General features: G+C 37.0%; 1 protein-coding gene across 5 annotated transcripts in view; it reads right to left on the bottom strand.

The window, feature by feature from the left end:
- Positions 1–27,430, bottom strand: part of LOC150082806 (casein kinase II subunit alpha) — a 193,364-nt gene that overhangs the window by 43,710 nt on the left and 122,224 nt on the right. For all 5 annotated transcript variants that reach the window (XR_016547143.1, XR_016547144.1, XM_090376828.1 and 2 more), the window contains exon 12: positions 21,406–21,506. Coding sequence is in view for 3 of the 5 variants with exons in the window: in XM_090376828.1 (XP_090232954.1) it covers positions 21,406–21,506 (101 nt within the window). In the remaining 2 variants the exon portion in view is untranslated. The remainder of the gene's footprint in view (positions 1–21,405; positions 21,507–27,430) is intronic.

Here is a 27,430-nt window from a genome sequence, read left to right as displayed (position 1 = left end):
TAAATATTTTAATGTCTTTATAATGTTGTGAAAATATTTTTCATGTCAGTGGCACGAATTAATTGAAACTGTTTCAATCTCTTTCCTTTTAACATCACGCAACCTTCCTCTCTTTTAGCACAAATTAACTAAATGACATGGAGATTCTATTACCACAAACTGACTTGCTACTCCAGTTCTTAGGCCTACCATAAGAGGGGCATTATCAACATTAAGTACCAGACAACTTTTTTTTTTTTTTAGAAGAACCCCACATGCTTTTTAGGTTTTTCAGAAGATGCCCAATATCGTGGCCTATACAGTCACGTTACAATGCTGGCACTGAGAGCAAACTGCTTTGAAACTGACAACTTTGCTTTGTCACAAAAAATCAACATAATGGGATTGGCTTGGAATCAATCTGATTACTACCACCATAGCAATCAAAAATGGAACATTTTTCAAAGCCTTCACTAACCTTCCTTTACCCCTACCCTGTCAAATTTAACTTTCACTAACAATGCCTGCTGTTTTTATTTTTCCATATCCATTTTTTCTCCTACTGGTGGAAAACATTTCACTGGACATGTCTGCATAATTAGTTGAAGTCACAGGATAATTATGTTGATGAATAAGCATTCGGCACATATGACACTATCAGGAATATTTTTGTGGATAATATGCTGAAGTAGTGTTCCAAAACTCGGTTTAAACAGATATCGGTGCATCACACACATTATATGAGATTTAATGTTTAAATAATAAAATATTGTTATCATTTAATGAAGGGTGATCATTTAATTCGCAGTCTGGTGCAAGATTTTGTTTACCATGTGAACTTTCCATAACTGCCGTTAGAAGCACCCTCCCCATCACTACTCAACAGACTGTGTGTCAATCTAGTGTTGTGTGAAGAGTTTAGTTGTATGACACTGACGATCGTTTTCATTCGTGAATTAACTGTTACAATGTTCATTTCATACAGTAGTGCTCACAATATTGTGAAAGATCACCTGAAAATGTCACAAATCTGAAGCCGCTAAATTCCGCACAATTTGACTCCAGAACAAAAACAGCAAAGAGTAGACTTGTGCAAAGAAATGCTTGATCATTTTCAAACACAGGGGCAAAACTCCTTAAATCAAATAGTGACTTGTGATTAAACCAGGATTTTTCACTATGATCCAGAGACAACACAACAAAATGCTTTCACTCACACAATAAATTGAGTGAGTGGAAGCATTTTGATTCATCAAGACCGAAGAAATTTTGAGCTTCTCGTTCAGCTGACAAACAAATGGTCCTTGTGTTTTTTGGCATATTTTAAAAGGCATTCTTGTTGCATATTTTGTGCTTCATGGAACAACCATGAATAAGGAAGCATACTCTGAGGTTCTCAGAGTCAAACTTTGTTGCACCATTTGTGAGAAATGTCAAGAATTTCCGGGGTGAAGTGGTTTCTCCATTAGGACAATGCCAGGCTCCATATGGCTAATATTGTGCAGCCAGTGATTGCTGTCATAGGTGCTGAGGTTCTCTCGCACCCCTCCCCTTATTCACCGAACTTAGCCTCGTGTGATTTCTTGTTTCCACATCTGAATAAAGTTCTGAAAGGCGTCCAACAATGATGCTTGCAGAGCCACAACGGAAGCACTTTGCAGTCTTTCGAAAAATGGTTTGCATGTAGCATTTAATGCTTGAGCACGACAGCAGCGAAAGTGTGTAAAGTTCAAGGGAGAGTATTCCGAGTAGGAGAAATCCACAGAAGATTCGGATGATGACAATTAAGATCTTATCTTAATTGTCATCATCTGAATCCACCATCACCACAGTTCCCGCAAATTAAATAATCACCCCTCGTACATAGAGAAAAGTTCAGTAGTGAGCCTAGTACAAAATCCAATTTTACTGTTAATTTTATCAGTTTGATAAAGAACATCAGAAGTGTTTGCAGAAATTGGTGTTTTAACAAGCAGAATATTTTGTTTAACCCTGCAGTGGTGGTGCCTCTCACAGTTACAAAAGTGGTGGCATAACTGAGAGATGTAAACATTCTTTTTAATTACTGGAAAGAGTTTATGAGATTTTGAAAAATTTGCTTGGAATTTTCCAATATTTCATCTTTTATTAATAGATTGCAGTACTTACTGTATGTTATTTTTTAGTTTTTAATAAAAAAATTAACTTTAAAGAAGTGTTTTTACACCTTTTATTTAAAAAAAATAATAAATAATAATAATAATACAGTCAGTTCTTGCTATAACATGCATTTTGGCTACTCAAAATTGCTCCAACGTGACTGATATATTAGGGAACAATGCGAGTAGAGCACGATTTTTGTGTTGGCTCATGCGAGTAACACTAGATGATCGCAAAATCTGTCACCAAGTTGAACGTAGCGATCTGCGCTGCAATACATACAGGTTTACGAAGCTTGTTGTTTGTTATTTGGTTTTTAGGAGCATTAGCAACTAAGGCCATATTGCTTCGGGAATATGCGGTGGTCATTCCCTTGACCTTTCCGCATCCTCCGTATTTGGTGGTGACAGGCTCAAACCCTGGTCTAATCAAGAAGCATGTGCTGTGCACTACTGCTCCTTCCCACCTGGCTACGGAGGTGCCTTACAAGGCTTAAAAAATGTCAAAGGTGTGCGAGAGCTATATTGCCCATTTATTGTAGTTGAATTGGTCAGGGACACACTGTTGTCATTTGCTGTATTCACAAGATATTGTAGGCCGACTCATGTTTTCAGAAGCTTGCAATTTTCAGTTCAAACAAATTTTGTGAGGCGTGTAGTGTGAGCAGAGGAGAACATTTCTGGAGGTTACTATCATAAAACAATTTGCAGATACAGGTGCAATTAGTGCACCTGTATCTACGGAGAGAAGGAAGATGGGCTCATCTCCTGCATGACTACATGGCCTACCTTGGCCTCAGGCAACAGTTCCTCCTTCAGACCTTCATTCATTCATTCCATTCTCTGATTATAAACAAGGAAGCCTTCGGCACCTTCCCACAATTTTGCACAGTTCTCTTCAAGTGTAAAAGACACCTGACCACAGCCTCCACACACCTGCCATCTCACAGACTTCTGACTAGCCCGCTCATCTGGGCTACACCCGAATCCAGTCTTTCCCACAATCAGACATGAAACCTCAAGATCACTGCAAACCCTTTTGGGTAGGATTTCATCACAGACCACTATGTTGTGCAGGCCATTCCCTGTGCCTGCACTCTTCCTCTTTTGGAAAGGAGTGCCTTCTCTGTTGATCTACCGGTGCTCATTCCTGTTTCTATCTCTGTTATCAACCTGCACTCTTGCTGTGCTTACTCACCCTTCTCAAGGGTGTTCTCCAACTAGTGGATTCTGATTTCCTGCTTGCCTGGGGGACCCGCTCCACGTGGTTCCCACTATTTCTCAACACTTTTATTTCTTTTCCCTTCATTTCTACTGACCTGGTCCAGCTCCTCATGCTGTGGACAGATGCTGGAATGCCCCTTCCTGGTGAGGGGGCCTTCTAGTAACTAAGTGGCCAGATAAACAACACATCTACACTATATTCATGATACCCACACTATTCATACCATCTGGCCTTGACAGCTTTTGCTACTTCACAGTGACAGTTTTATGTGGTTTTGTGGGGGAGACCACTGGTACCACATACACATTATGTCCACTATTTTCTGTTAGTGCAATCTAATTATAAACAGGTAGTAAACTCAATGTTATTGCATTTTCAATAATACTGATAACTGGAATTCTGTAGGTTTTACTGTTATGGTGAAATGTGTTTCCCCTTCCAAAAAATCTTCAATCATATAAAATACATAAATAAAATTTCAGAATCTTTGGTTCATTCCTATTTTTAATGTGCGAAATTGTTACTGCGTATCTCACTTGTGCAATTTGTGCGTGTGTCACATTCGTCTTTATTGATTGCTTATCTTTACTATTTTAAATTTTACAATTAAAAAAAAAAAAAAAAACACAACCAAGTCAGTGAACAGAAATAAATTAGTATGTATATATTACAGTGCTATATTTACTGTAAATTTGTTTATTTATTAGAAATTTAGGATTTTTAAATCTGTGTTAGCAATTTTATTGGGTTTCTAACTTTTTGTAGTGTTTACTTACCGCATTGAATATTTTTATTTTTTTTAAAGAATTTTTTCACATTGAATATATATATATTTTTTTTCTATCCTGATTTTCCTCATAAGCCTTGTTGTTTTCAATGTGCGAAATGCCATAATGCAGAGATTTTTTCGAACACATGTACCGTGTATAGCAGAACTCACTGTAATAAATAAATTCTGAAGAATATTAAAGAAAAAGCATTACGGACAAAATATAGAGGAGACTTTCTTTCATTTTCCATTTTAAAAACCATTACACATCTGAAGCTTTAAACATGCACATATCTGCTCATCATGTGCATAAATTATTGTAAAAACATTTAAAATATATAAAACATTTTACAAAATATTATTTACTTCCATTTTTTGATTTTTTTAAAAAATAATCTATTCAAAATTCGGTGAACTGATTTCCGTGAAATTTGAATGTTGCTAACTCCTATTCCGAGTGAATCATCTTCAGTATTTTCATATTGATTATTCAAAACATATCTCTCAAACGCACCTCTTGTAAGACTACTGATATTTACAAAACATCTGGTAGTGTTCTTTACCATATTTTATTCTGCTATTCTTTATGCTCACAGTGTGTGTGTGTGGGGGGGGGGGAAATAGCCTGCGCAACAAGTAATATATCGGTATTGTACTACTTTCAAATGCCTAGCTAAAAGCTTAATCTCCTATTTATTAATTTCTGGAAATCAAATCATTTTAAATTATAGTCTTCTTTATTTTGAAAAGCAGTCTAATTTATGATTTTTATTTGAATAACTAGATGCCTTTTATAATATAACAATCAAGTTAATAAAATGGCAAACACTTATTGCTTTTTTGGAGCCTGCAATTCACAGCTGAATTACAGCTCTGATTACCTTTTGGATGATCTCTTTGATCACAGTGTATGAGTGCACTTATAGCATTATAGTACTTTATACTTATATGGTACTTTATAAGTAGCCTTATAGTTACACTGGTTATTTTTATTTTACATAGAGTTTTGTAAGTTACTAAATATACGTAAAACCGTTGTTTTGTTCAAATCTTCCAGCCACTGTTTTTGGTAGGGAATTCAAATTTTTAATTGTGGAAAATAGGTGGCTCTAATGTCAAACCAGATAGCATAATATATATCACTTAATTTAGGAATTATTAGACAGTGTAGTATTGATAATTAATTAAATTTATTGAGCTTATTAATTTTCAATATCTTGCCCCAGACTAGAGCAGCAAAGCAACGGGCACAAAGTGGCAGAAGTGCTGTGACTCAGGAGAGAACTAAGGGGGGGGGGGGATTCTCCAAGGCATCACAGCCTAAAAAAATGTGCAACTTGTGAAATGTTTGCCGAATTCTTTGAAACAGAACATGATCTAGCCAAGGAGGATGTCTGTGTGTGTGCAAGATGCTGAGAGTGTCTAGAAATTAGGCGCCAACTCAGCATTTTGATGGGCACCTATGTGAGCTTGAGGTATAGGGTAGATGCCTTGGAAAAAATTAATACGACGGGCTCATCAAGCTCTCAGCTGCCAGACTCAACGCCACAGCTCACTCTTGTGCATCAGGCAAAAACAGTGGCAATTTCCAAGGCAGAATGCGCTGGTCCAAAAGGAGTTAGTTATTGTCAGTGAGACTGATAATATATTGTGTAAAAAGATAGATGGAATAGGTTGTTGTTATGTGGTTTTTAGGAGCATTAGCAACTAAGGCCATATTGCTCCGTGAGATGGAATAGGACCAGGGCATATCTACCAGGTGCAAAAGTTGATGATGTGGAGCAGATATCATCTTTTAAGGGCACAAAGGGTGATGCTGTAACTGTTGGCACTAATGACAATAAGAGTAGCAGATCTGCATATTTACTTAACAAGTATAGGTCAATGTTGAAAAAATGCCGTCAGTTAGGATTAAATTTGAAAATGTCTGTAATTCTGCCTCACAGGGTAGAATTTTTCTTGGTGTGGTCTGTGCTTGTTAACAGGAGAGACTGCTTCTACAGGGATGGGATACACTTAAAAAGAAGGGATGCAAGAGTGTTTGCTGATGCTATCGAGGCAAAGTTAAGTGGGTTGGAAAACTGCTAGCTTGTGGGGGGGGGGGAGATCCACACTAAAAGGTTAAAAGTGGCCAAAGACAGAAGTGAAGGTGATTCTTGCACTGCTTCTATTAGAACGAGCAACAGCCTGGAGGGCAGGGTGCTGCGGGTTTCAGGGACAGGTGGAAATGATCATGAAACAAATAAATACATGGACTGTGTTGGGGTAACTAAGAATAAGAATAGGTGCATGTATTTTTGCATGTACACGAATGCAAGAAGTACAGAAAATAATTTGATTAATTTGAAGTGCTGGTCAAGTCATCAAAGGCGGATATTGTTGGGATATCAGAGACATGGTGTCACACAGATATTAGGAATGCAGACTGGAATTTGGAGAGCACAATGTGAACAGAAAGGACAGACGGGATAAGGGAGGAGGGGGTAAGCGGTTAATAAAGAAAAATCAAAATCTAAGGAAGTGTATCCAGTTTACATAGATGGACACAATGCAATGTTGAGTCAGTTTTGTGTGACATAAGCACTGAGAAAGCAAAAATGAGAGGAGTGTGTTATAGGCCTAAGGAGTATAACAAACAATTTTACAGAGAAATAGAATGGGCCAGCAAATTAAATTGTGTTGTAAGGGGGGGGGGGGGTTTAACTTCCCAGATATTGACGAACTTGTGAGTTGGTCACTCCCACACAAGCAAGTCTTTTTGTGGATTTATTGAATGATTGTTTCTGCAGCAGTATGTTCAAGAGGCAACCAGAGAAGGTAATACCCTTGATCTGGTTATTAGCAGTGATTATTCTTGTATAAATAATTTGCAGTTAAAGAAACCACTAGGTGGTATTGATCTGGGATTTACTTAAAGATATAATTACCATCAGGGGTAAAGAGAAGAGTTTTTCCTTCCATAAAGGTGACTACGGTGGTCTCAGACAGCTTTTAAATTCTGTACAGTGGGACCAACTGATGATGTTACCAACGGCAAATTCTAAGTGGGAAGCATTCAAGGAATTAATCATGGAATCTACTAGGATTTTCATACCGATTCAGAAGTATCGTTCAAGGTTTTTAGCCTAAATGGATGTCAGATGAACTAATGAGACTCATGGCAGAGAAGAAAAATGCATGGGATGCACATAAATTATCAGGTAAAACAGAAGCCTATGGCAGATATAAGCTGTTGTTGTTGCTGGGTTTTTTTGGCGGTTGGTTGGTTGGTTCTTGGCGCATTAGCAGCTAAGGCTATAATGTGCCACAACCAGGTGATATATAAAATTTTTTGTTTCACTGACCTAATTACTTAGGTCACCATGTCAAAATATAAAATAACAAAGGTATAGAATGCAAAAAGATAAATCAATAAAGAAATAACAATAACAAGTAAATATTAAATACAAGTAAAAACCTTTATTGATTTATAAAAGCTAAAAATAGCAGACACATGGTCATTGTCAGATAAAATCTGACTGAGTGTATATGGCTCAGTCAGATGATTAAAAGCAGTAAAACGGATATTGCTAAAATCTGGACAGTCAACTAAAATGTGTCTGATTGTTAAAATTGTGCCACAGGACTCACACATAGGAGGGTCAACAGCCCTCAATTTTTTTGGCACAAGAGCTACTTTGGCCATATTGCGCGTGTTCCTGTGGAGACACAGTAAGGATTAATAAAAGGGTTTATAGGAGCATAAATATATTAATCTGTTTTAGATAGTGGAAAAAAATCAGGTAAATTGGAGTTGTCTTCAATCATATGTCTAATTTGAAGAGGTTCATTTAAATTAGATAGGGATCGGAATGATGTGTTTCTGGCATACTGATAGTGAGTGCACTCTATAAGAATATGTTTTACGGTTAGCGTTGAATTACAGTGGAAGCACAGTGGTGGATTATTTCCTCGCAATGAATAGTGATGTGTAAGATGGGTATGACCTATACGTGCTCTGGCAAGCACAATCTCTTCATGTCTGTTTGAACGGAAACAAGATTTCCATAGCTGTGGATTCTGTTTTATATTTCGTAACTTGTTATGATTATGCCAAATTTCTCGCCATTTTTCATTGCAAATTCGGCGAATGATTGATTTATAGTCTGTGTAAGGAATCCGGATGTGGTTATTATCAGTGGGATTTCTTGCTGCTTTATCTGCACTCTCATTTCCTGGTATTCCAGTGTGCCCTGGAATCCAACAGAATGTGACAGTCTGCCTATTGTTATGAAATTCGGATATTTGAGTTATTATTTGATTTATAAGTGGATGTGGAGAGCGAGAATTGCCTTGGAGGGCTGTCACTGCACTCAAGGAGTCTGTATAGATAATAGTCTTTGGAGTGAAAGCATGAGCAAGTAAGGTCAAACCCATCTTAATAGCATAGAGTTCTGCAGTGAAAACGCTGCATTCTTGTGGTAATGAAACAGACACTGTTGATGTTGGTAGCACCACAGCAGCTCCCACAGCTGTGTCATTTTTAGAGCCATCAGTATAAATTTGCAAAGTGTCTGCATTTGCCAAAGAGTGAGCTGCATGTAGTTTCTGAATGGTTGGATTGTTCAGGGAGTGTTTCCCCCAACGTCGGAAATAGTCATCACATGAAGGTATACACACTTTCCATGGAGACTGTACAATTTCTCTGTCTTGATGTAAATTGGTCAACTGCATATTCCACTGCTGAATCAGTTCTCGTAGACGGATTCCTGTAGGTTTGTTTTCAAGAGGCTTATTTCTGTAAAGGTTTACCCATTGTGGATTATAGAGGTATGACCAGATAGGATGAGATGGAAGGCTATATATTTTCACTGCATAACTGAGGAGCAGCATCTTTCTCTGAAGGTGGAGTGGAGGTTCATTGGCCTTTATATATAAGCTTTACACCGGCGAAGTCCTGAACGCCCCAAGAGCAATCCTGAGCGCACTATGTTGTATTGTGTTGAGACAGGCTAACAGAGTCTTTTGGGCAGAGTCATACACAGGAGCACCATAATCTAATCGAGATCTGATTAAGGCCCGGTATAGGTGGAGTAGAGTATAACGATCAGCTCCCCATGTCATAGATAAGATGGCTTTAAGTATATTCAGCTTTTTCATACAGACAGTTCGTGTTTGTAGTATGTGTTTCTGGAATGTCAGTTTAGTGTCAAGAGTTATGCCCAAGAATCGGATATTGCTGGTAATTGGTATCGGTTGTTTTTCCAGTGATAATTCAGGTTCTGGATGTAGTTGGCGTTTTTTACAAAAGTGAATGACTGCAGTTTTGGTTGCTGATAGACGATAACCATTACGTGAAGTCCATGACACTATTTTGTTTATTGCAAGCTGCAAATGTCTTTCAATGGAACGCATATTCTGTGAATGGCAAGATATCGCAAGATCATCAGCATAAAGATAGATTTCTACGTTACCCAAGATGTTCTGCACTAAATTGTTTATCCTAAGAGCAAAAAGGGTAGCGCTGAGTACCGATCCCTGTGGTACACCTTCTCTTTGAATAAGAGCTTGCGAAACAGCATTACGATAACTCACTCGAAAAGTTCTATTTTTAAGGTAACTCTCTATGATCATTGGGAGTCGACCTCTGAGTCCTATAGCATATAGGTCTTGCAGAATACCATAGTGCCAGGTGGTATCAAAGGCTTTTTCAATATCCAGGCACACCATGGCAAGATGTTCTTTCCGAATAAAGGCGTTCCGTATGTTACCCTCAGCTTTCACCATAAGGTCTAATGTGGATCGGTTTTTGTGAAAGCCGTACTGATTACTACTGATGACTGAGTGGGATTCTATGTACCATACAAGTCTATTGTGTACCATCTTTTCCAATGTCTTGCTCAAGCAGCTGGTAAGGGATATCGGTCTATAGTTGCATGGATTCGTCTGATCTTTCCCAGGTTTGGGAAAAGCTAGCACTGTTGAATGAAACCATGAGCGAGGATAATAGCTTTCAGAGAAGACCCGATTCAGAAAAAGCAATAGGGAATTTAGAGCCTTTTTGTCTAGGTGTTGTAACATGAGGTAATAAAGACCATCAGGTCCTGATGCCCCATTTCTTGATTTGTTTAGAGCAACCTGTAGCTCCAACATTGTAAAGGGTTGATGATTATATGGGAGCGCTATTCTTGTACTGAAATTTAATTTGCTTTGCTCAGTCCTTTTAAGTTGCTGAAAAGATGGTTCATATGCAGCTGTATCTGAGATATTGGCAAAGTTTTCTGCTAGAGCATTAGCTATTTCAACTGGAGATGATAAATCTTGTCCATTCCATCTCAGTATTGGAGAGGATGCTGGGAGAAATCTACCATTTAGTTTTTTTATTTTATTCCAGATTATTCTGCTGTTAGTGTTCTTCGTTATAGTAGAGGCAAACTGGATCCAAGAATCTTTTTTTGCCTTTTTCCTTACGAATCGGGCTTTTGCTTTCAGTTTTTTGAAATTTATAAGGTTCTCGGTAGTTGGGTGTTTACGAAACAGGTTCCGTGCCCTGTTTTTCTCTTTTTTTGCAAGTTGGCACACTTCACTCCACCAAATATTGGCATGTTTAAACGAACCAGTACGGATTTTTGGTATGGCCTTGGTTGCGGCATTCAGAATCTGAGATGTGATGTGCTGTGTGGCACCATCAATGGATTGTAAATTAATAATTTCATCAGTGAATGAGATACTGAGAGCAAATAACTTCCAATCGGCTTTGGAAAATTTCCATTTTAAGCGGGAATTATTTACCTGAGGGATTCTAGTTATTTGGAATTCACAAATTATTGGAAAATGGTCACTGTTTAGCGGATTGTCCAGAATTGTCCAGCGGATGAGTGGATACAATGTTGGAGAGCAGATTGTCAAGTCTATAGCTGTAGTTGTTCTAGTGGAGAAATGAATGTATCAGCACCAGTATTCAACAGTGTTAGACTGTGTTTGTCAAGCAGCGATTCCAGAACTTTACCTCGTCTGTCTGTATGTGGGGAGCCCCAGATCGGGTGGTGTGCATTAAAATCTCCAAATAAACAAAATGGAGGAGGGATCTGTAGCAGAAGTACTTCTAGGTCATTATAAGTATATTCTTTGTTTGGTGATAGGTAGATTGAAACTACTGTTAACATGATTCCTAAGGAGATACGTACTGCTACTGCTTCTAAGGAAGTTTGCAGTGGAATGTGTTTAGTAGGGACTCTTGAGTTTACTAGAATGGCCACACCTCCACGCACGGTGGTATTATTATTTCTATTATGCTGATATATAGTATAGTTCTTGATTTTTGGAATTACTTGAAGGTAAATTAGTTTCTTGCAAACATATGCTTACCGGACTATGCTGTTGGATTAGGTCATGGATATCATCGATATTACTACGTAGACCTCTACAGTTCCACTGTATGATGTGATCCATTATTTAATTTTGGCGGTTGTGTTTGATTCAGTCTGCTTTTAGGTCCAGCCTGTTTTTGTCTCTCAAATTTTATTCTTTCTTTTTTCGAAAAGATAGGACGCGCCGTGTCCATGTCATCATCTGCATACAGATCTAAGATTGGGTCATCCGAGCTGATGTTTTCATTAGTATCCATATTTGTTGCATTTTGCTGACTTTTCTGCCTTGGGACTGCTGTTTTAGTTTTCATAGTTTCTGAGGAAGACTGCAAAGCAGTTGGCAGTACTGTAATTGGTGTGTTATTGGCACTATCATTCACATGCTGTTCCATAGTAGATTGCTGTGATTGAGAGTATTTCTCTAGCCCAGTCTGCAATAGACATGGACGGGGGAACTGACACGTCAGTTTGAGTGGCTGCTGACTGATATTTCTTTGTTGCTGCTGCATAGGTGTGTTTAGTTGTAGTAAGCATAATCTGCTTCTTTGCTTCTTGGTAAGTGACTTTCCGCTCTACTTTATATTTTTGGATCTTTTTTCCTGTTTTCCACAGTTCACAGGACTTTGAATAGGCAGGGTGTTGGCCTTGACAGTTTGAACAATGTGGTGTTTCTGCATCACATTCTGTTTGTGCGTGGCATTTTGAACCACAGTTTGGGCACACTGCATCCCCACGACAGACGGTCTGAGAGTGTCCAAACTTTTGGCACTTATAACATCTGATGGGATTAGGAATGTAGGGTCTTATACGGCAATTGAGATAGCCGGCTTTAACACTCAATGGTAAATTTGGTGTGCCAAACATAAGGATGATGTTCCGCGTTGGAACCAGCTGGCCATCTTTTTTGATCATAATGCGCTTAGCATGTGTGACTTTTTGTTCTTTTAATTCTTGGACTAATTCATCTTCTGTGACATTAATCAAATCCCACTCAGTGATGACCCCTTTGGAGGCTGTTTTTTTTTTTGATTTGGTAGTTATTGGCGCATCGGCTTCTGTGGCCATATTGCACCTCCCAAGGTTTTTGCAGTATTTTGATCCAAGCCCGAGGCGGGAATCGAACCCGCGACCTTTGGGTTGCCGGGCAGGTACTTTACCCACTCGGCTAGCCCGGTCAGCCCTTTGGAGGCATTTAGTGTCGCATGTGGGGTAACTTGCACGGGAATACCATCAAAGGCTGAGAGGTTCAGCAGAGTCTCTGATTGCTGACGACTCACGCTTTCAATTAGTAAATCACCCGATCTAAGTCTTTTCACCATTTTAGGTGAACCTGCTGTGTTTTCCAAACATTTCTGTATCAGAAACGGAGAGAGTGTACTCATGCATTTGTTAGACAAGGAGTGGAAGATAAGGAAAGATGGACATTCCTTTTGCTCTGTGTCAGTCCTCAGTCTTTTTGACTGTGATGTGTCATGGTCATTATCATTTGATTTAGGACATGAGCGCCGAGGCTCAATTGGAGGGAAATTGTCAAATTCCATGTTTGCTCCTAGGTTACCGGCCCCGCCACGTGGAGGCAGGAGCGGTGCCACCAGTGACTAAACGGTTGTAAAGTTCAGTAGCTTGTTAGTAATTAATATATATATACTCTGAAAAAAGAAAGGTAGTTTTCCTTTCTTGATTCTTACTTTAACGCTTGTAGCACAGAACCACTTTAGTTAAACAAAAGAGAAAACGACACTAGAAATAAAATTACACTTTGTCGCTTAGAAATAGCACACTATATATCTCAGAGGAAATCGCTTGGCACTCGGGGCCAGATATAAGCTAGTCTGTAATCAAGTCACAAAGGAGGTTAGGCAAGCGAAGGTAGATTACGAGAAATCTTTGGAAAAAGATGCTAAGAAAAACAGCAAAGACTTCTTTACTTATATAAACTCTAAAAGGAAGGAGATGAATCAGATTGGTCCACTTGACATCAATGGTTCGACTGTTGATGATCCTGCTCAGTAGCTGTTAATCTGAATGAGTATTTTGCATCCATATTTACACGAGAGGAGTTATCAAGGGAGGAAAACATCAGTAGTTTATTAAATTGTGACAGGGTGCTTAATGATTTTGTAATAACTGAGAGCAAAGTGGAGGAGAAATTATTGAAGCTAAACATAAGAAAGGCACCTGGGGTGAATGGAATCTATCCAGTTATATTAAAGGAGGCGGCAAAGGAAGTAAGCAAACCCTTAGCCATAATTATGAGAGCATCTTTGGACTCGGGGCAAGTCCCCACAGATTGGAGATGTGCAAATAAGATTCTAGTTGCTTGGCTAGCTTTATGCCTTCCTGTATGCTTTTTAGCGCAACATTGGAAGTTTCATCTGCGCTATCACCACCTGAATTGATTTGATTTTATATAGAATACCAATTGCACCTAATCTCGTTACGCCAGCCTCCTCTTCTACCAGTAATCATATCTTTTTTAAAAATTTTTACGAGCATCGGCAACTAAGGCCATGTTACTCTGTGTATATTCTCTATAAACTGCACGTCCTGATGTCTAGTTTCTGTTTTGCTGGACGAAAAACCCCGAGTTTCCGGGTTAAAAAACATGCTACTAGAGCCCGACTAACTCAGCCATGTTGTGAAAAAGACCTATAAAAATCCTCCCTTCACCAGTGGGATTCGAACTCAGGTCTTTTCCAGCCAGTGTCGGGGGAGGAGAGCGATTCTATCAACTGTGCTACCTACGAGGGCTTCAGTAGTCATATCATCAAAACCTTCCCCTCCTACCGACGTAACAAGTTCTACTATCGCACTGATTCTGTTTTCTGCCCGTTCAATCATATTTCCTGAATGAACTGACTCTGACCATACATTTTTCCACACACACATTTAACATTGACAGTTTTACTTCTTTCAGCAATAAAGCTACAATTCTGATACAGTCCACAATTGAGAAATGTTTACATGCCTATATTACTTCTATAGATTCAGAATCAATTTTTTTGCAAATTCCATTGTAACGATTTTCTGATATAATGAGTTTTAAAGGTGGATATATAATGCCTTTATCTAATGGCTGAATGAAAGAAGTTGTATTGTTATGTTCCTACCACCACAGTACAACTGTGGTGGTAGGAACATAACTTCAATGTTTGGATGACTTGCAATAGTAATAAAACTTGGAAATCTAGATTTTTCCACAAGTTCATTAGCACAGAATGTAACGCGGGAATTTCCCAACAAAATAAAATAAGGGGATTTCTCAATCATTTTTTTTTTTTTGATGAGTCAACAGCATGGATTCAAAGAGCGGAAATGTTGAAAAATTACATGCAACATAATAGCAGTGTTATCCCAGCATAAAAGCTCAAAAATACAATGTTATGCAAGGTTTACTGAAATTCTCTAACCGTGTTAGAGCAAAACAGTGTTATATAAGTACCACGTTGTGCGAAGATTTCTGCAATTTATCAATCGTGTTAGAGCGAAACCATGTTGTAAAAGTACCAATGTTATATGGGGTTGCCTGTACTTGGATTTCAGGAAAGCTTTTGGCAGTGTTGCACATGGAAGATTACTGTACAATTTGGAGCAAAATGGTATTAAGGGTAAGTTGCTACAATGGATAAAAAGGTGGTTGAGTGGGAGAAGACAGAGTAGTAATCAATGGACGCTGCTGTTCGTGGACTAATGTTATTAGTGGAGTCCCACCGGGTTTGGTGTTGGGCCCACTGTTGTTTTGTATATTTATTAATGATATTGATGAAGGTATATCAGAGTCGAAGTTTGCAGATGATACAAATGTTGACAAGTTAATGATAAGTTAAAGGTAGGTTGTTAATGATAGTAATGACATTGCATTACTGCAACAGGATCTAGAAAATTTAGGCAGATGGTCTGAGAAGTGGCAACTGAAGTTTAATACTGACAAATGCAAAGTATTGCATATGGGTAGAAGTATCCCAGAGAAACGTACCAACTGTGTGGTACTACACTTAAGGTGGAAGCTGTTGTTGTTTTGGTTTTTTAGGAGCATTAGCTTGTTATGTTTGTTATTGGGTTTTTTAGGAGCATTAGCAACTAAGGCCATATTGCTCCGGGATATGTGGTGGTCATTACCTGACCTTTCTGCATCCTCTGTGTTTGGTGGTGACAGGCTCGAACCCCGGTCTAATCAAGAAGTGTGTGCTACGCACTGCTGCTCCTTCCCACCTGGATACGGATGCGCCCACTTAGGGTGGAAAGAAAATGAAAAGACCCGAGAATGATTGTGCAGTCAGATACAAAGCTTTCTGAGCAATGGCTGCCAAGAAGGCAGCCATTGTTCAGAAAATCAGAAATTCTTGTATATCACTGACAATACTCCATGATCTGCTCTGGCAGACAGAGCAGGTCATGGGGTATTGGCAATGATATACAAGAATTTTGCTAGTAGGGAAAAGGAGATGTTATCCCTTTGTATAAGGCAATGGTCAGGTCACGCCTTGAATATTGCATACAGGTCTGGAGGCCTCATTTTAGGAGGGATGAAGAGTTGCTTGAGCATGTACAGAGAAGGGCAACAAGATTGGTGAGGAGAACAAAGGAGTTCTCTTACCTAGAAAGGCTTAAGAAGTTCTGCAAATTGCAGCGGCTGGAGACTAGGCACCTACAAGGTAATCTGATTAAGGTTTACTGATTGAGGTGTAAAGCCTTGAATGGGTTGAGCACGCTGAATTCTGATGAGATTCTTCCGCTTGCTCAGATTACGAACCTGAGGGGGCATAAATTCAAATTGAGGAGAGACAGTTGTAGAATAGATGTGTGGAAATTTGTCTTTAGCCAGTGGGTGGTTAATTGCTGGAACAAACTTTCATCATTGTGGAAGTTGATAGCTTGAATAAATTCAAGGAGGAACTGGACAAACTTTGAAATTTTTGGTTTTCTTTTTTTTGGCTGATGCTACATAAGCTCATATACTTGCTTTCTTGCATCTCATGCCTCTATTACTACTACTACATATCTTGCATATAAATAATAATAATAAAGGATAATAATACAGCCATCGAATAGAGATGACTGAAGCAGACATGAAACTAAATCAAACAAAATAAAACATCCAACACGGAATGAAACAAATTTGTTATAAAAACATTTGCACAAATGAAGAGTACTTTGCAAATCATTATTTCGCATAAACATCAATGTATCACTTCACAAATAGCTATCAACAGCTATTTGTGAAATATTTTCAGATAACTAGCGAGATCTGCTATTGCCAGTAACTGGCAATAGCATATATGTATATTATCATATACAAAGTAACTGCAGTTACTTTGTATATGATAATCAAAGTTCCTTGTGCTTTAATCCCATTGATTAAATGTGATTAATCCTGGTTCTCCAAAGGTGACCAATGTGTGTGTGTAAAATATATGTATGGTAGTAGTTAAAAGTACCTCGAAGGTATATGTAGGCTGGTATAGTGTAGAACCATTATAGCCTGCCATAACCCATCAAGACATGAAGACCTAAGTACGTGCCAATGGAAACTGGAAAAAATAATAATATATACACATGAAACATATACGAATTATTAACATGTTAATTATGGGTAAGTAGATGCGTTGAAAGGGACTTTAATTATTGGATTGGATGATAACAGTAACGGATAGCTCGTTAATTATGGTTGATAAATTGAAAGGGTTAGCCCTCGATAAAGTCCCTTTCAACATATCTACTTACCCATAATTAACATGTTAATAATTCGTATATGTTTCATGTGTATATATTATTATTTTTTCCAGTTTCCGTTGGCACGTACTTAGGTCTTCATGTCTTGATGGGTTACGGCGTATCACAGGCTATAATGGTTCTACACTATACCGGCCTACATATACCTCACCTTCGAGGTACTTTTAACTATTACCATATGTTATTATATACATACAGACAGATTTAATGTTTTATCTCATACAGATGGCATTAATCGGTTCTGATATAATTTTTTACTTATATCTAACATTAAACACACTATTGCATTTTCATATTAGTAATATATATATATATATATATATATATATATATGAAAACCCTAAACATGAAAGGTATCAGAAACCTATAATACTTAGTACCATGCATGGATTGAAGGAGATGGAGAAGATGCTGGAAACTTTGCTCTGGTGGCTAAATATGGATTTCACCACTTCAAGCTTCCAATAAGCAAAGTGATGGTATTGCACTGGTTGATGAAAGTCATCTACCACCTAGTGTTAGTATTATATTATAGTATTATTAGGGCTATTTTATATTAGTATTGGTACTACTTAGTATTAGTAACACTGTGTATGGGTTAAAGGTGAAGAGGGATGACGGAAACTTTGGTCTAGAGCAGGGTTTCTCAACCGGAGTTTGTTTTTTGAACTTCATGCGTCGTGCGCGATGCTAGCACTCACAGTGGTGGACAGTGACCAAGCAGCCCAGTTAGCAATTTCATTAGAGGTCTCTCAGCTCCGTATGGCAGTGTGCAGTAGGACCGTGTTCATTTGGTCGAGTCTATTGTCAGTTTTTGACGCAAGATAGGGGAGACCGTTAATAATTGGCAAGCACTGTATTGCATGGAGGGAAGGACGGTAGGCTGATGCTCTTCCTCCCGAATAACTTCCCTCAACTGCTATTGTCATAAACGTTGCAAAACACTGATTGTTTAGGTGAATCGTATTGTGAAGTTTTTGGGTTTTTTTGCAATTTTCTCGTTTAGTTATTTATTATGCCCTTCTGTTTTATATTTTATTAGCATCTGTGTTTTACAAACATGTCTGAGGTCCAATGTGGTGAATTTTGAAGATGAGGTGTGAGATAGAAGAGCAAGATTCTAGGCGTACGGACAATTTTGATAATTTTTAGTGATGAAGAATTACAATCTGGGTCATTTCACTGTACTAGGGCAACAAGGGACACAAAAGTTAGTCTTTACAATAAAAGCTACTTATCACTGGGTTTTACATTGGCAGCATTTACAAAAAAATTGAAAAGACGCTTCAACTACAAATTACAGTCATTTTACAAGTAAAGGTGCTGATTATTTTAAACTGCTATTGGAATCTCAAAACAAACAGTAAAGCTTTTGTTAAAAGTCACATTCAGTGAAAAGGCTCAGGAAGCAAGTTATTTAGTAGTAGAATGTATTGCCCAGAAAAGGAAAAGTCACACAGTTGATGAGAACCTAATAATTAAACAACATGTAAAAACGTTCGACTCTTAAACAGTATGATAAGTCAACATATTGATGACATAACATGATGCTGAAGAGGTTTTGTGTAATAAACTAAAAAACAAAGCTTCTCTATCCAGGTTGATGAGTTAACCGATTTCACCAATAAATATCATGCTGTAGCATTTGTAAATGATGGTGAAATTCAGGAGAACGTTTTCTGCTGCAATGAGCTACCCAAAACAAGCAACGGTCAAGATATTTAATGTTTTGTTTTCATATCTGGAAACAAAAGGTCTGTCTTGGAGGAACTGTGTTGGCATCTGTACTGATGGTTCCCCATCAATGGTTTACTCCATGGGGGGTTTCGCTTCTCTTTTAAAGAAAGAAAATCCTGATGTTGTCACAACACACTGCTTTCTTCACAGAGAGGTGCTGGTGTCAAAAACTCTTGGGGATGAAATGAAAAAAAAGTTCTGGATGATGCTACAAAAATTGTTAACTTTATTAAACAAAGACCAGTTCACTTGAGATGTTTAAAAAAACTGTGTGAAAACCTGGATAAAGAGCACATAAATCTCCTGCTACACACAGAAATCTGGTGGCTTTACAGAGGAAGAGTTCTCAATAGGGTCTTTGAGCTGAAAGGTGAATTGCTGCAGAAACTAGCCTACTTAGCAGACATTTTTCATCACATGAACCAGTTGAACAAGTCTCTGCAAGGCCCGTGGAGAAAAGGTTTTGACTTCAAGTAACAAGATTCTTGGATTTAAATGGAAACAATCTTTGGAAAAATCATGCTGCAAAAGGAAATCTTGAAATGTTTCCACTGCTGCTGCTTGGGCTTGAAAGTGAAGTAGGATATCAGCAAAGGTCTCAAGTCTTATTAAAAACCACCTGGAAGAACTGCAGTACAAAATTGAACAGTATTTTCCTCCCTTTCAACATAAGTGTATTGACTGAGGCAAGCTTTTTCGTGGAAAAACTGAAACTTCTCTACCTACACTATTGACTTGCATTAGAGTTGACACCCTCTGTGGGGAGGGGGGGGAAATAACATAACATGAGTAGGCCACATTTCCGTGGCCACAGTGATTTCTTAACACTCAAGTAGGGGACTACTGTCCCTCAATTGAAATATTCATATCTGCATTTCCAGACTGCTTTTTTCATAACAGGTGTTCTTGGTAATCTATTCAGACATGACACACAGCTCTTAAGTTTCTGGGAGAAAAAGTACTGTCGTAATTGAGTCATCTGGTGTTTCAGCACTAATAGAAAATGTTAGTATTTCACTTACCAAGAAATTTTCTTTTATAGGTTGTTCTTTTAGTGTCATGAATATAAAATTGTGAAAATCTAGACACTTCAACATGAGCACAGAGAAAGGGATTTGTCTTTAATTTATTCAAGTTATACAAACAGTTTTTAGACTCGTGTGGTATTTCCTATTACTACTTATTCAGTGAATTAACTTCTATCATTATTATGCTTCAACTTCACATACTATAATAAGGGCAACAATTCATCACTGAAGAAGTCATATAAGAAATGGTACCATGAAACACCTGAGAATTATCTGTATTCCTTCTAAAAATTAAAGACAAGTTTCAATCTAGGTTGAAGTGCTTAGATTTTCAATATTTTCCAAAATTATAACTGTACTGGATTTTATTACAGTGAAAATGCAGAACTGTACATCAGTATCTTCAAGTCAAACAAGAAACTAGAAGGCACTAATTTTTGTTCAAGTGCCGGATTGTAAAACTTTTCCCAGTGTTATCTTGTTGTAGCAGCATCAACATCATTGTCTCCATCTCAAATTATTTAGTTCCAGGGTGCCAAAAGCCATCATGGGCCCTAGAACAAATAACCTCACCGAGAATGTCTTTCTCTTCCAATTCTTATTTTTTCTGTAACTCATGGCAGTAGTCAAGGCTGCCACTCAATGTTCAGGACAAAAACAGCTGACTTACCTGTTCCCCATTCCTCCAAAAGCTAAAATTTTGGTTTAAAATCAGTTGTTTGCCTCAGCACTGAAATCATCAACACATTCTTTTACAATACGCATGACAACACACCACGCTGTAAAAGAATTACTATAGGTGATTACACGACAAACAGGAAAATTAGACTAAAATCAAAACCAATATTAAAATAGTAATGAGGTTGGAATGAAGTAACTGCATAATTGCCCAATAAACAAGAATGCTGTACTATTAAATTGAAACTGAAATCAAAATAATTGACTGGAAGACTACTGATCCATAAGAGATCTCAAATCACAGAGAAAATATGAATTAGAGTAAGTTAGGATGGTACTGAGAGCTCCAAGATCTGTGCAAGTATCATTTGTGGGCAGTAACTTTAAATGTGCTAGATTATTTTTCCCCATGCAATCACTCAAAACATTAAATACAGTACAGTATTTTTTTTTATCATTATTTTCTTAAATGTAAAATAAAAATAAGTAGAAAAAAAAACTTAAAACCTTATTCAACTGTAAAGAAGCTAGTTTACTTCTCACTGTCAAAGGTTCCTGTGGTCCAAATAAATTCAGTGATCTGGCACTATCTTATTCCAAGGTTATCAAGACTAAAGTTTATTGCTATTGATTTGGATAAGGTGGCTTCTCCCCTCCTCCTGTTAAATGCAAACTCATGGAGGTTAGTAGGAAAGATATTAAAACAGATCAAAACTATTATCACTGCAAATAGACAATGAAATAACATGCAAAAAATTACACTGCTCACCTGCCTAAAATATCATTAAATCGAGGATCTAATTCAATCTGATATTTATCCAAGTGTTCAAGAAGCTCTTCTGTACCAAGGACTTTGGCAATACGAACAAGCTAAAATATTAAAATAAAAAAGGGTTTATAAATGTTTGCACAAAAATTACTATTTTCAACCGAAAACATGCTTTTCTACATGTACAACAGATTTATCAAGCAGATAGTTTTAGAGGCTGTACTTTCATATAAATAAACATCAGTGATATGATACTTGATCACAAAATGCATTCTCACAAAACAGGCAACTACCTGTAATTCACTGAAAACACTAGATATCAAGCAATGTGAAAATGGATAATGTAATTTATGTTTAACAAATGTTGCTTAACAATGTTGTGCATTTTGGATATTATAATTATCCAGTTTGCAAGAAGGAATGTCATGCTTTATACTTTAAATGCATAAGTACTTTTTTTGTTGCCAGTGATGTGTCAAGATGACATTTAAGCTTGTGGAAAAAGCTGACATATTTTTAAGTGATTGTATGATCCAGCCTTTCAACTCAAGCCTGAACAAGCTGATCAAGCTTTAGAAATCATTCATTGTTCGAATTTTTTCAGATACTGAATGTGATACATCAAGATGAAAATTAAGCTCATGGAACAAACCGACACACATTTTTAGGTGACTGCATGATTCAGTTTTTCACCTCACTCCTGAAACAAGTTGACCAAGCTTTGGAACTTGTTCACCACTGAATTTTTGCAGATACAGACTACTTCTTTCTTCAGAGATAACTCTATTGAAAACTTTCTTACAATGGAATTCAAACCTTGAAATTCCTGTCAACTTTTTATCCTATCTGATTTTACTTTACCTTGATAGGGATTTAAAATGAGTCATTTATGTAACTCCATTTCTTTTGTAGGAGTGAGCCAGATTTTGTTAAGTATTCAAATAAAATTTTATTTGCTGCATTTGGATATCACATGGATTAGTAATATGCATTTTTTCTAAAACTCTGACTTTAAAGCAGAAGCTAACAATATATCAATATCATTTTTGCATTGTATATTCTGTTGTTAATCATCTGGCATTCTTAGAAATTGTGAATATTCCATAGGTTAGCTTAATATTTATACAGAATTCCCTCAAACTGGTAATAGCTTATATGAAATGACAGATGATAATGAACTATAAAGCAACATATTAATCGAGCAGCTTAACGTAGGTATACTTTTACAAAAATGTAGAAATTACTGATGTCTACATTTTTGTTGAGAATAAAATAATAAAACAATAAGAAGCCAGAAAATAGAAACAAAATTATAAAAAACCATCAGATGGTAAAAGGGTAAAACACACACACGATTATAAGTAATTTTTCAATGGAGAAGTCTCATGTCAACTAACAGTGACTTATCTCTATTATTGCCTATAGCAGAAGTGGCCAAACTTAACCGTCACAAGATAATCTTCAAAGGCTTCAGAAGTGCTGTAAGCCTTCAATGTGTGCATCTACTATTTAAAAAAAATTTGCTCATCAGGTAAGGTCATTTCAAAATCCTAATTAACAGCATATTATGAAAACACTTCTCATATACTGCATTGTAGAATGACAGAAAAATATGCTAAATTTAAAAAAGGTCAAATTTCATAACTATTTATATATAGTCTGCAATTAAGGACTACAAAATCTGTTTAAAAAGTGGAGTAATGTTTTGAGAGAGAAATAATTTCCTTCCCTTTTTTCAAACATTACATGACTAAGGGCACAATTGTTTCCAGAAACTGTACGAAATGCTTCAAAAACTCAAAATGGTGCTTAAAAATCATTAGATATTCAGTTCTTACTTGCAGGTCATAAATTTTTTTTTTTTTTTTGTTAAACTATCATTTTGAGGTTATGAATTCAAATAACCAAGGAATCCCCAAATTGTTTTCCCACCAGTTTTAATTTAACCAGTCCAATTGTTAAATATCAAATATTGTTTCATCAGAAGTGTATTTCTTATATGCAAAATTCACTTAAATACAAATGTTTTAACCTTTTTTTATTCAAAATGTTATCTGAGTTGACAGTTATTATACACGTAGAAAGAGTCAACAACTGACAAAAGTGATATGTCACTTTTGTCAGTGATATGTAAAAGGGAACCCTAGTACTAAGAACAGGTATTATTTTTAAGTCTAAAGAAATACTTTTTAATATTAGATCCAGAAAGGAGGTGCAATTGTTAGGACCAGTTAATTTTTCATGTCTTTAATCCAGTCTCTTAGTAATTAGTTCAATCCTGTTGTGTCCCCACCTTCTTATGAAAAGCAGTTTTTACTTTTGATTTCAAAAATTTTTATTCAGTTTTTTTTTTAAATTCCTTTGTTTTCCTATATATTTTAAAAATGGATACAAGCTCTAACAATACCAATGGAGATGGCAATTATGTTCCTTCAACATTTCATTCTAAACACATCTGTTCAACTGGGGTTAGCTGCTAGGAAATTTTCTGGTGAAAGTAATCACACTGTTAATATCTTCATCACAGATGCACAAAAATTACAAAAGAGAACACTTCGGACATATGAACTAAGAGTGGTTCTAAAATCACATTTGCAAGGGAAGGTCGGAGGCTTCTTCAATAATTTGCCAGAACTGTTGAACACAAATTCTTGTTTTGAAGTTTTTTTTTTTTTTTTTTTTTTAGGAGCATTACCAACTAAGGCCATATTGCTCTGGGGATATGCGGTGGTCATTTCCTGACCTTTCCGCATCCTCTGTATTTGGTGGACACGGGCTCGAACCCCGGTCTAATCAAGAAGCATGTGCTACGCACTGCTGCTCCTGCCCACCTGGCTACGGAGGCGCCCATGTTTTGAAGGAAGCTCTACATCATATGTCTAAAAAAAAATTCTAAAATTCCAACTTATAAAATTGTTTTTTTCTGTAATTACAGACTCTTCTAATGGAGAAAGATGTGGATTTTGTTGAGCATCTTATTTTCCATCACTTTATAATGAGCACAAATGGGTTGATGCATGTGGAAATATTCAGGAGAGACCTCTAAAACATTCCTCAGTGCCTTCAACTGTGTAATGAAGTGGAAACCTTTATAACTTGCCAGTACAGTCCCAATACAGCATGAAAAAGAGAAAAGGTTGTTTTTCCTATCTTCCAGCAGTGAACTCCAACAAATGTTAATGGAGTTAAAGATCTTGAGCCGAAATGAAAGAGAACAGAAATTTGAGAAAAGTGCTTAGGATGGAAATATAAGAAAACACCAGAAAAGAGCAGTAAGCATTTATATCTCTAGACAGAGTATGTCTAACCAACTAGAACTTTTTAATGATTCCTCCAAATCTCTGGCCAATGTCCTCAGGGGGAATACAATAGAAAACATATGCAATTTCTTGCTATATAATTTGGGCACTACAGTAAGAACTGCAGAGTAAATTTAACATTAAAGATGTCTTACAAGTTTCCTTCCTTAAATCAGAAGTAAACTTGATTTAAGGAACATACTGCTTATCCTGGTCCGTTTAGAACCAATTCTAATATGCAAGACAAAGAAGATAGAAATTGTTTGGATGGTGTAATTCTTTCATCTATTGCTCCTCGCAAGACATTTATGACTTCTTTTCTCCGAATATTCTGATCAATGTCCTCAGGGGAATACAATAGAAAATATATGACAATTTCTTGCTATATAATTTGGGATATAATAATTGGCGGAAAAACTAGTTTAGCAGTTTTTGAAAGTGAAGCAGAAAGGTCTTTCATTTCTTGTCTTCTAGAAAAGGAAAGCAAAAGTACAGAAAAGGTACAGAAAAGCACTTTTGATTATTTGAAATGGAAGAGGGAATGAATAGGTGGAATGGGGAGGTATCTTTCTTTCTTTCATCATTTGCCACTGTTAATGCTAATGGTCTTCACAAGCCCTGACCTCTCAGCTGAGTTCAGTGTCACCATGTTTATAGTTGAAGGTTTAGCGAATTCCTACCCCCCTCCACCCATTCAGATAATGCATGGGCAATACTTCCTTTGAAAATAAGCAGTTTGTGACTTCTATGAAAATACATGGGGAGGATATCCTGACGTGATCAGATTTCTCTTGCCCAACAAAAAAGCTTGTCCAGGGCTGGTGTCAAGAATCATTTCCAGGAATTTAGAAGCTGCCTTGAAGAAGAATCCCCCCACCTGACTGCTAGATGTTAATCAGTTCCTTATATGGGCATATCAGGAGTTCCCTGTAGTTTTTTTCTGAAAAGATAATAGCTTTGAAGGAGGGTGCTCCTGCACCCTCCTTCAAAGCAGTTATCTTGTGGAGCGTTCTATCCAGTTGATTACAGAAAAGCCGGTATACATTTGTCACTAGAGGAAACCATTAAACTACAGAGAAAAACTGAATAAGCTACTGAAGGAATAGTATGAAGCTGGCAACAACAGCCTCTACTATACAGAACCCTCAACGTTCTCTAAACCCTTATTCACAGCAGTACCTTCCCCCTAATGCCACATTGCTATAATTTGTATAGCACTGTTCATGTGGAAGTGTCAAAAGCTTTACTCAAATCTAAGTATATGATGTTAAAATTATTTTTGCATCCAATTACTTTGTTGCTGTATCACAGCAGCTAATCAGATTGGTCATAAGACTTCCACTTAACAAATCCATGATGTGATTTCCTTATAAGTCCATTCCTGCCAAGATGATCCTATAGTACTTCCTTAACCAGACTCCATTAAGTTCCCTGGAACAGACGTCAAGCATAAAGGTCTATAATTATTCATTCACCTTTGATTCCACCCCCACTGAACAGTAGAGACATTTGCACTCTCCGATCTATAGGAACCTTCCCCTGAATTCAAGGTGCTCTAATAATTAAAGCCAAAAGCCTGCTGACTAGAGGGCTTCATGGGCCAAAATTTTAGGATTTTACCTGTACCCAAAGGTACAGGTAAAACAGTACCTGTACCCAAAGGTACAGGTAGGAACAGTAGCTCCTACCCAATATCCATACTCAGACATTGGCTGGGTTGTGCTAAAACATGAAGACAAGGCCTACCGAGACCATTCACACCTCTTAACTTGGCTATCGGGCAGTGTACCTTTCCATATAAACTGCCAATGTCATTAGGATTTTTCCTACATCACAGCTGTGCCATGTGATTAATCAAGTTATTTATAACTTCCCTGATGTTTGTTTTTAAAAGTAATAACAATTCCAATTGCACATGACCAAAGGACTGTTGAAAAATATCAAGTGGATTAATTATCTGTAATTGTAATGTATATGCTTATTGCTAAAGAATAGATTATTAAATTTACATAAATGTATTCTGCAGTGCTTTTAGATGAGTGTATTTCAGAGGGCGGAAAAACTACAAAAAAATTCCTAAAAAATTATTTAAAAATAAACATGGAGTTGTAGACATTTAAAAGACGAATCAATGAAGGGTTAAATAAATTCTCAACTCACTGCATTCGATGTACTTTCAAGATGAACATCCTTTGAGTGCATTTTGTTCAATACTGCTGTGTAAAAACAAAACAGAATCAACACTTTCACTACTTAGGGGTTTGATGCTCCTGCACAACGAGCCTGGTTGCACTAGAATTTCTTTCACTGCTTGTGCTGGTGGCAGGTACACAAAGTATATGAATTCTCGATAGACACTTTAATTCCTCTCCATGGTTTCTCCACCAATCAAGTAAGTCATGAAGTTCAACATGATCTACATCAATATTCACATATTTCTAGGAAAAATATATTCATATTTTTCATATATTTCAAAAAATACGAATATCCAAAATTGAAAATTATTCACATATTTCTTGTAGATTTCAGCATGTTTGAAGACAACTGAAGAGTTCAAAATTCAAGATTTCATCTTCTTTGACTCTTCAGTTGTGTCTTTGAACATGCTGAAATCCGAAATATTCAGCTTATTTCTTATGTGGTCACTGTTTCTTACACTTTACTCACAAAGATTTCTTGACGTAACAACAGTGGTTCAGAATTGTTCGTCACATTTCAACTTTTCT

The sequence above is a fragment of the Mastigoproctus giganteus genome, chromosome 7 (assembly GCF_048544385.1).
Source record: "Mastigoproctus giganteus isolate SK-2022 chromosome 7, ASM4854438v1, whole genome shotgun sequence".
In the NCBI taxonomy this organism is placed as follows: Eukaryota; Metazoa; Arthropoda; class Arachnida; order Uropygi; family Thelyphonidae; genus Mastigoproctus; species Mastigoproctus giganteus.
This window is presented reverse-complemented; position numbering and strand designations above follow the sequence as displayed.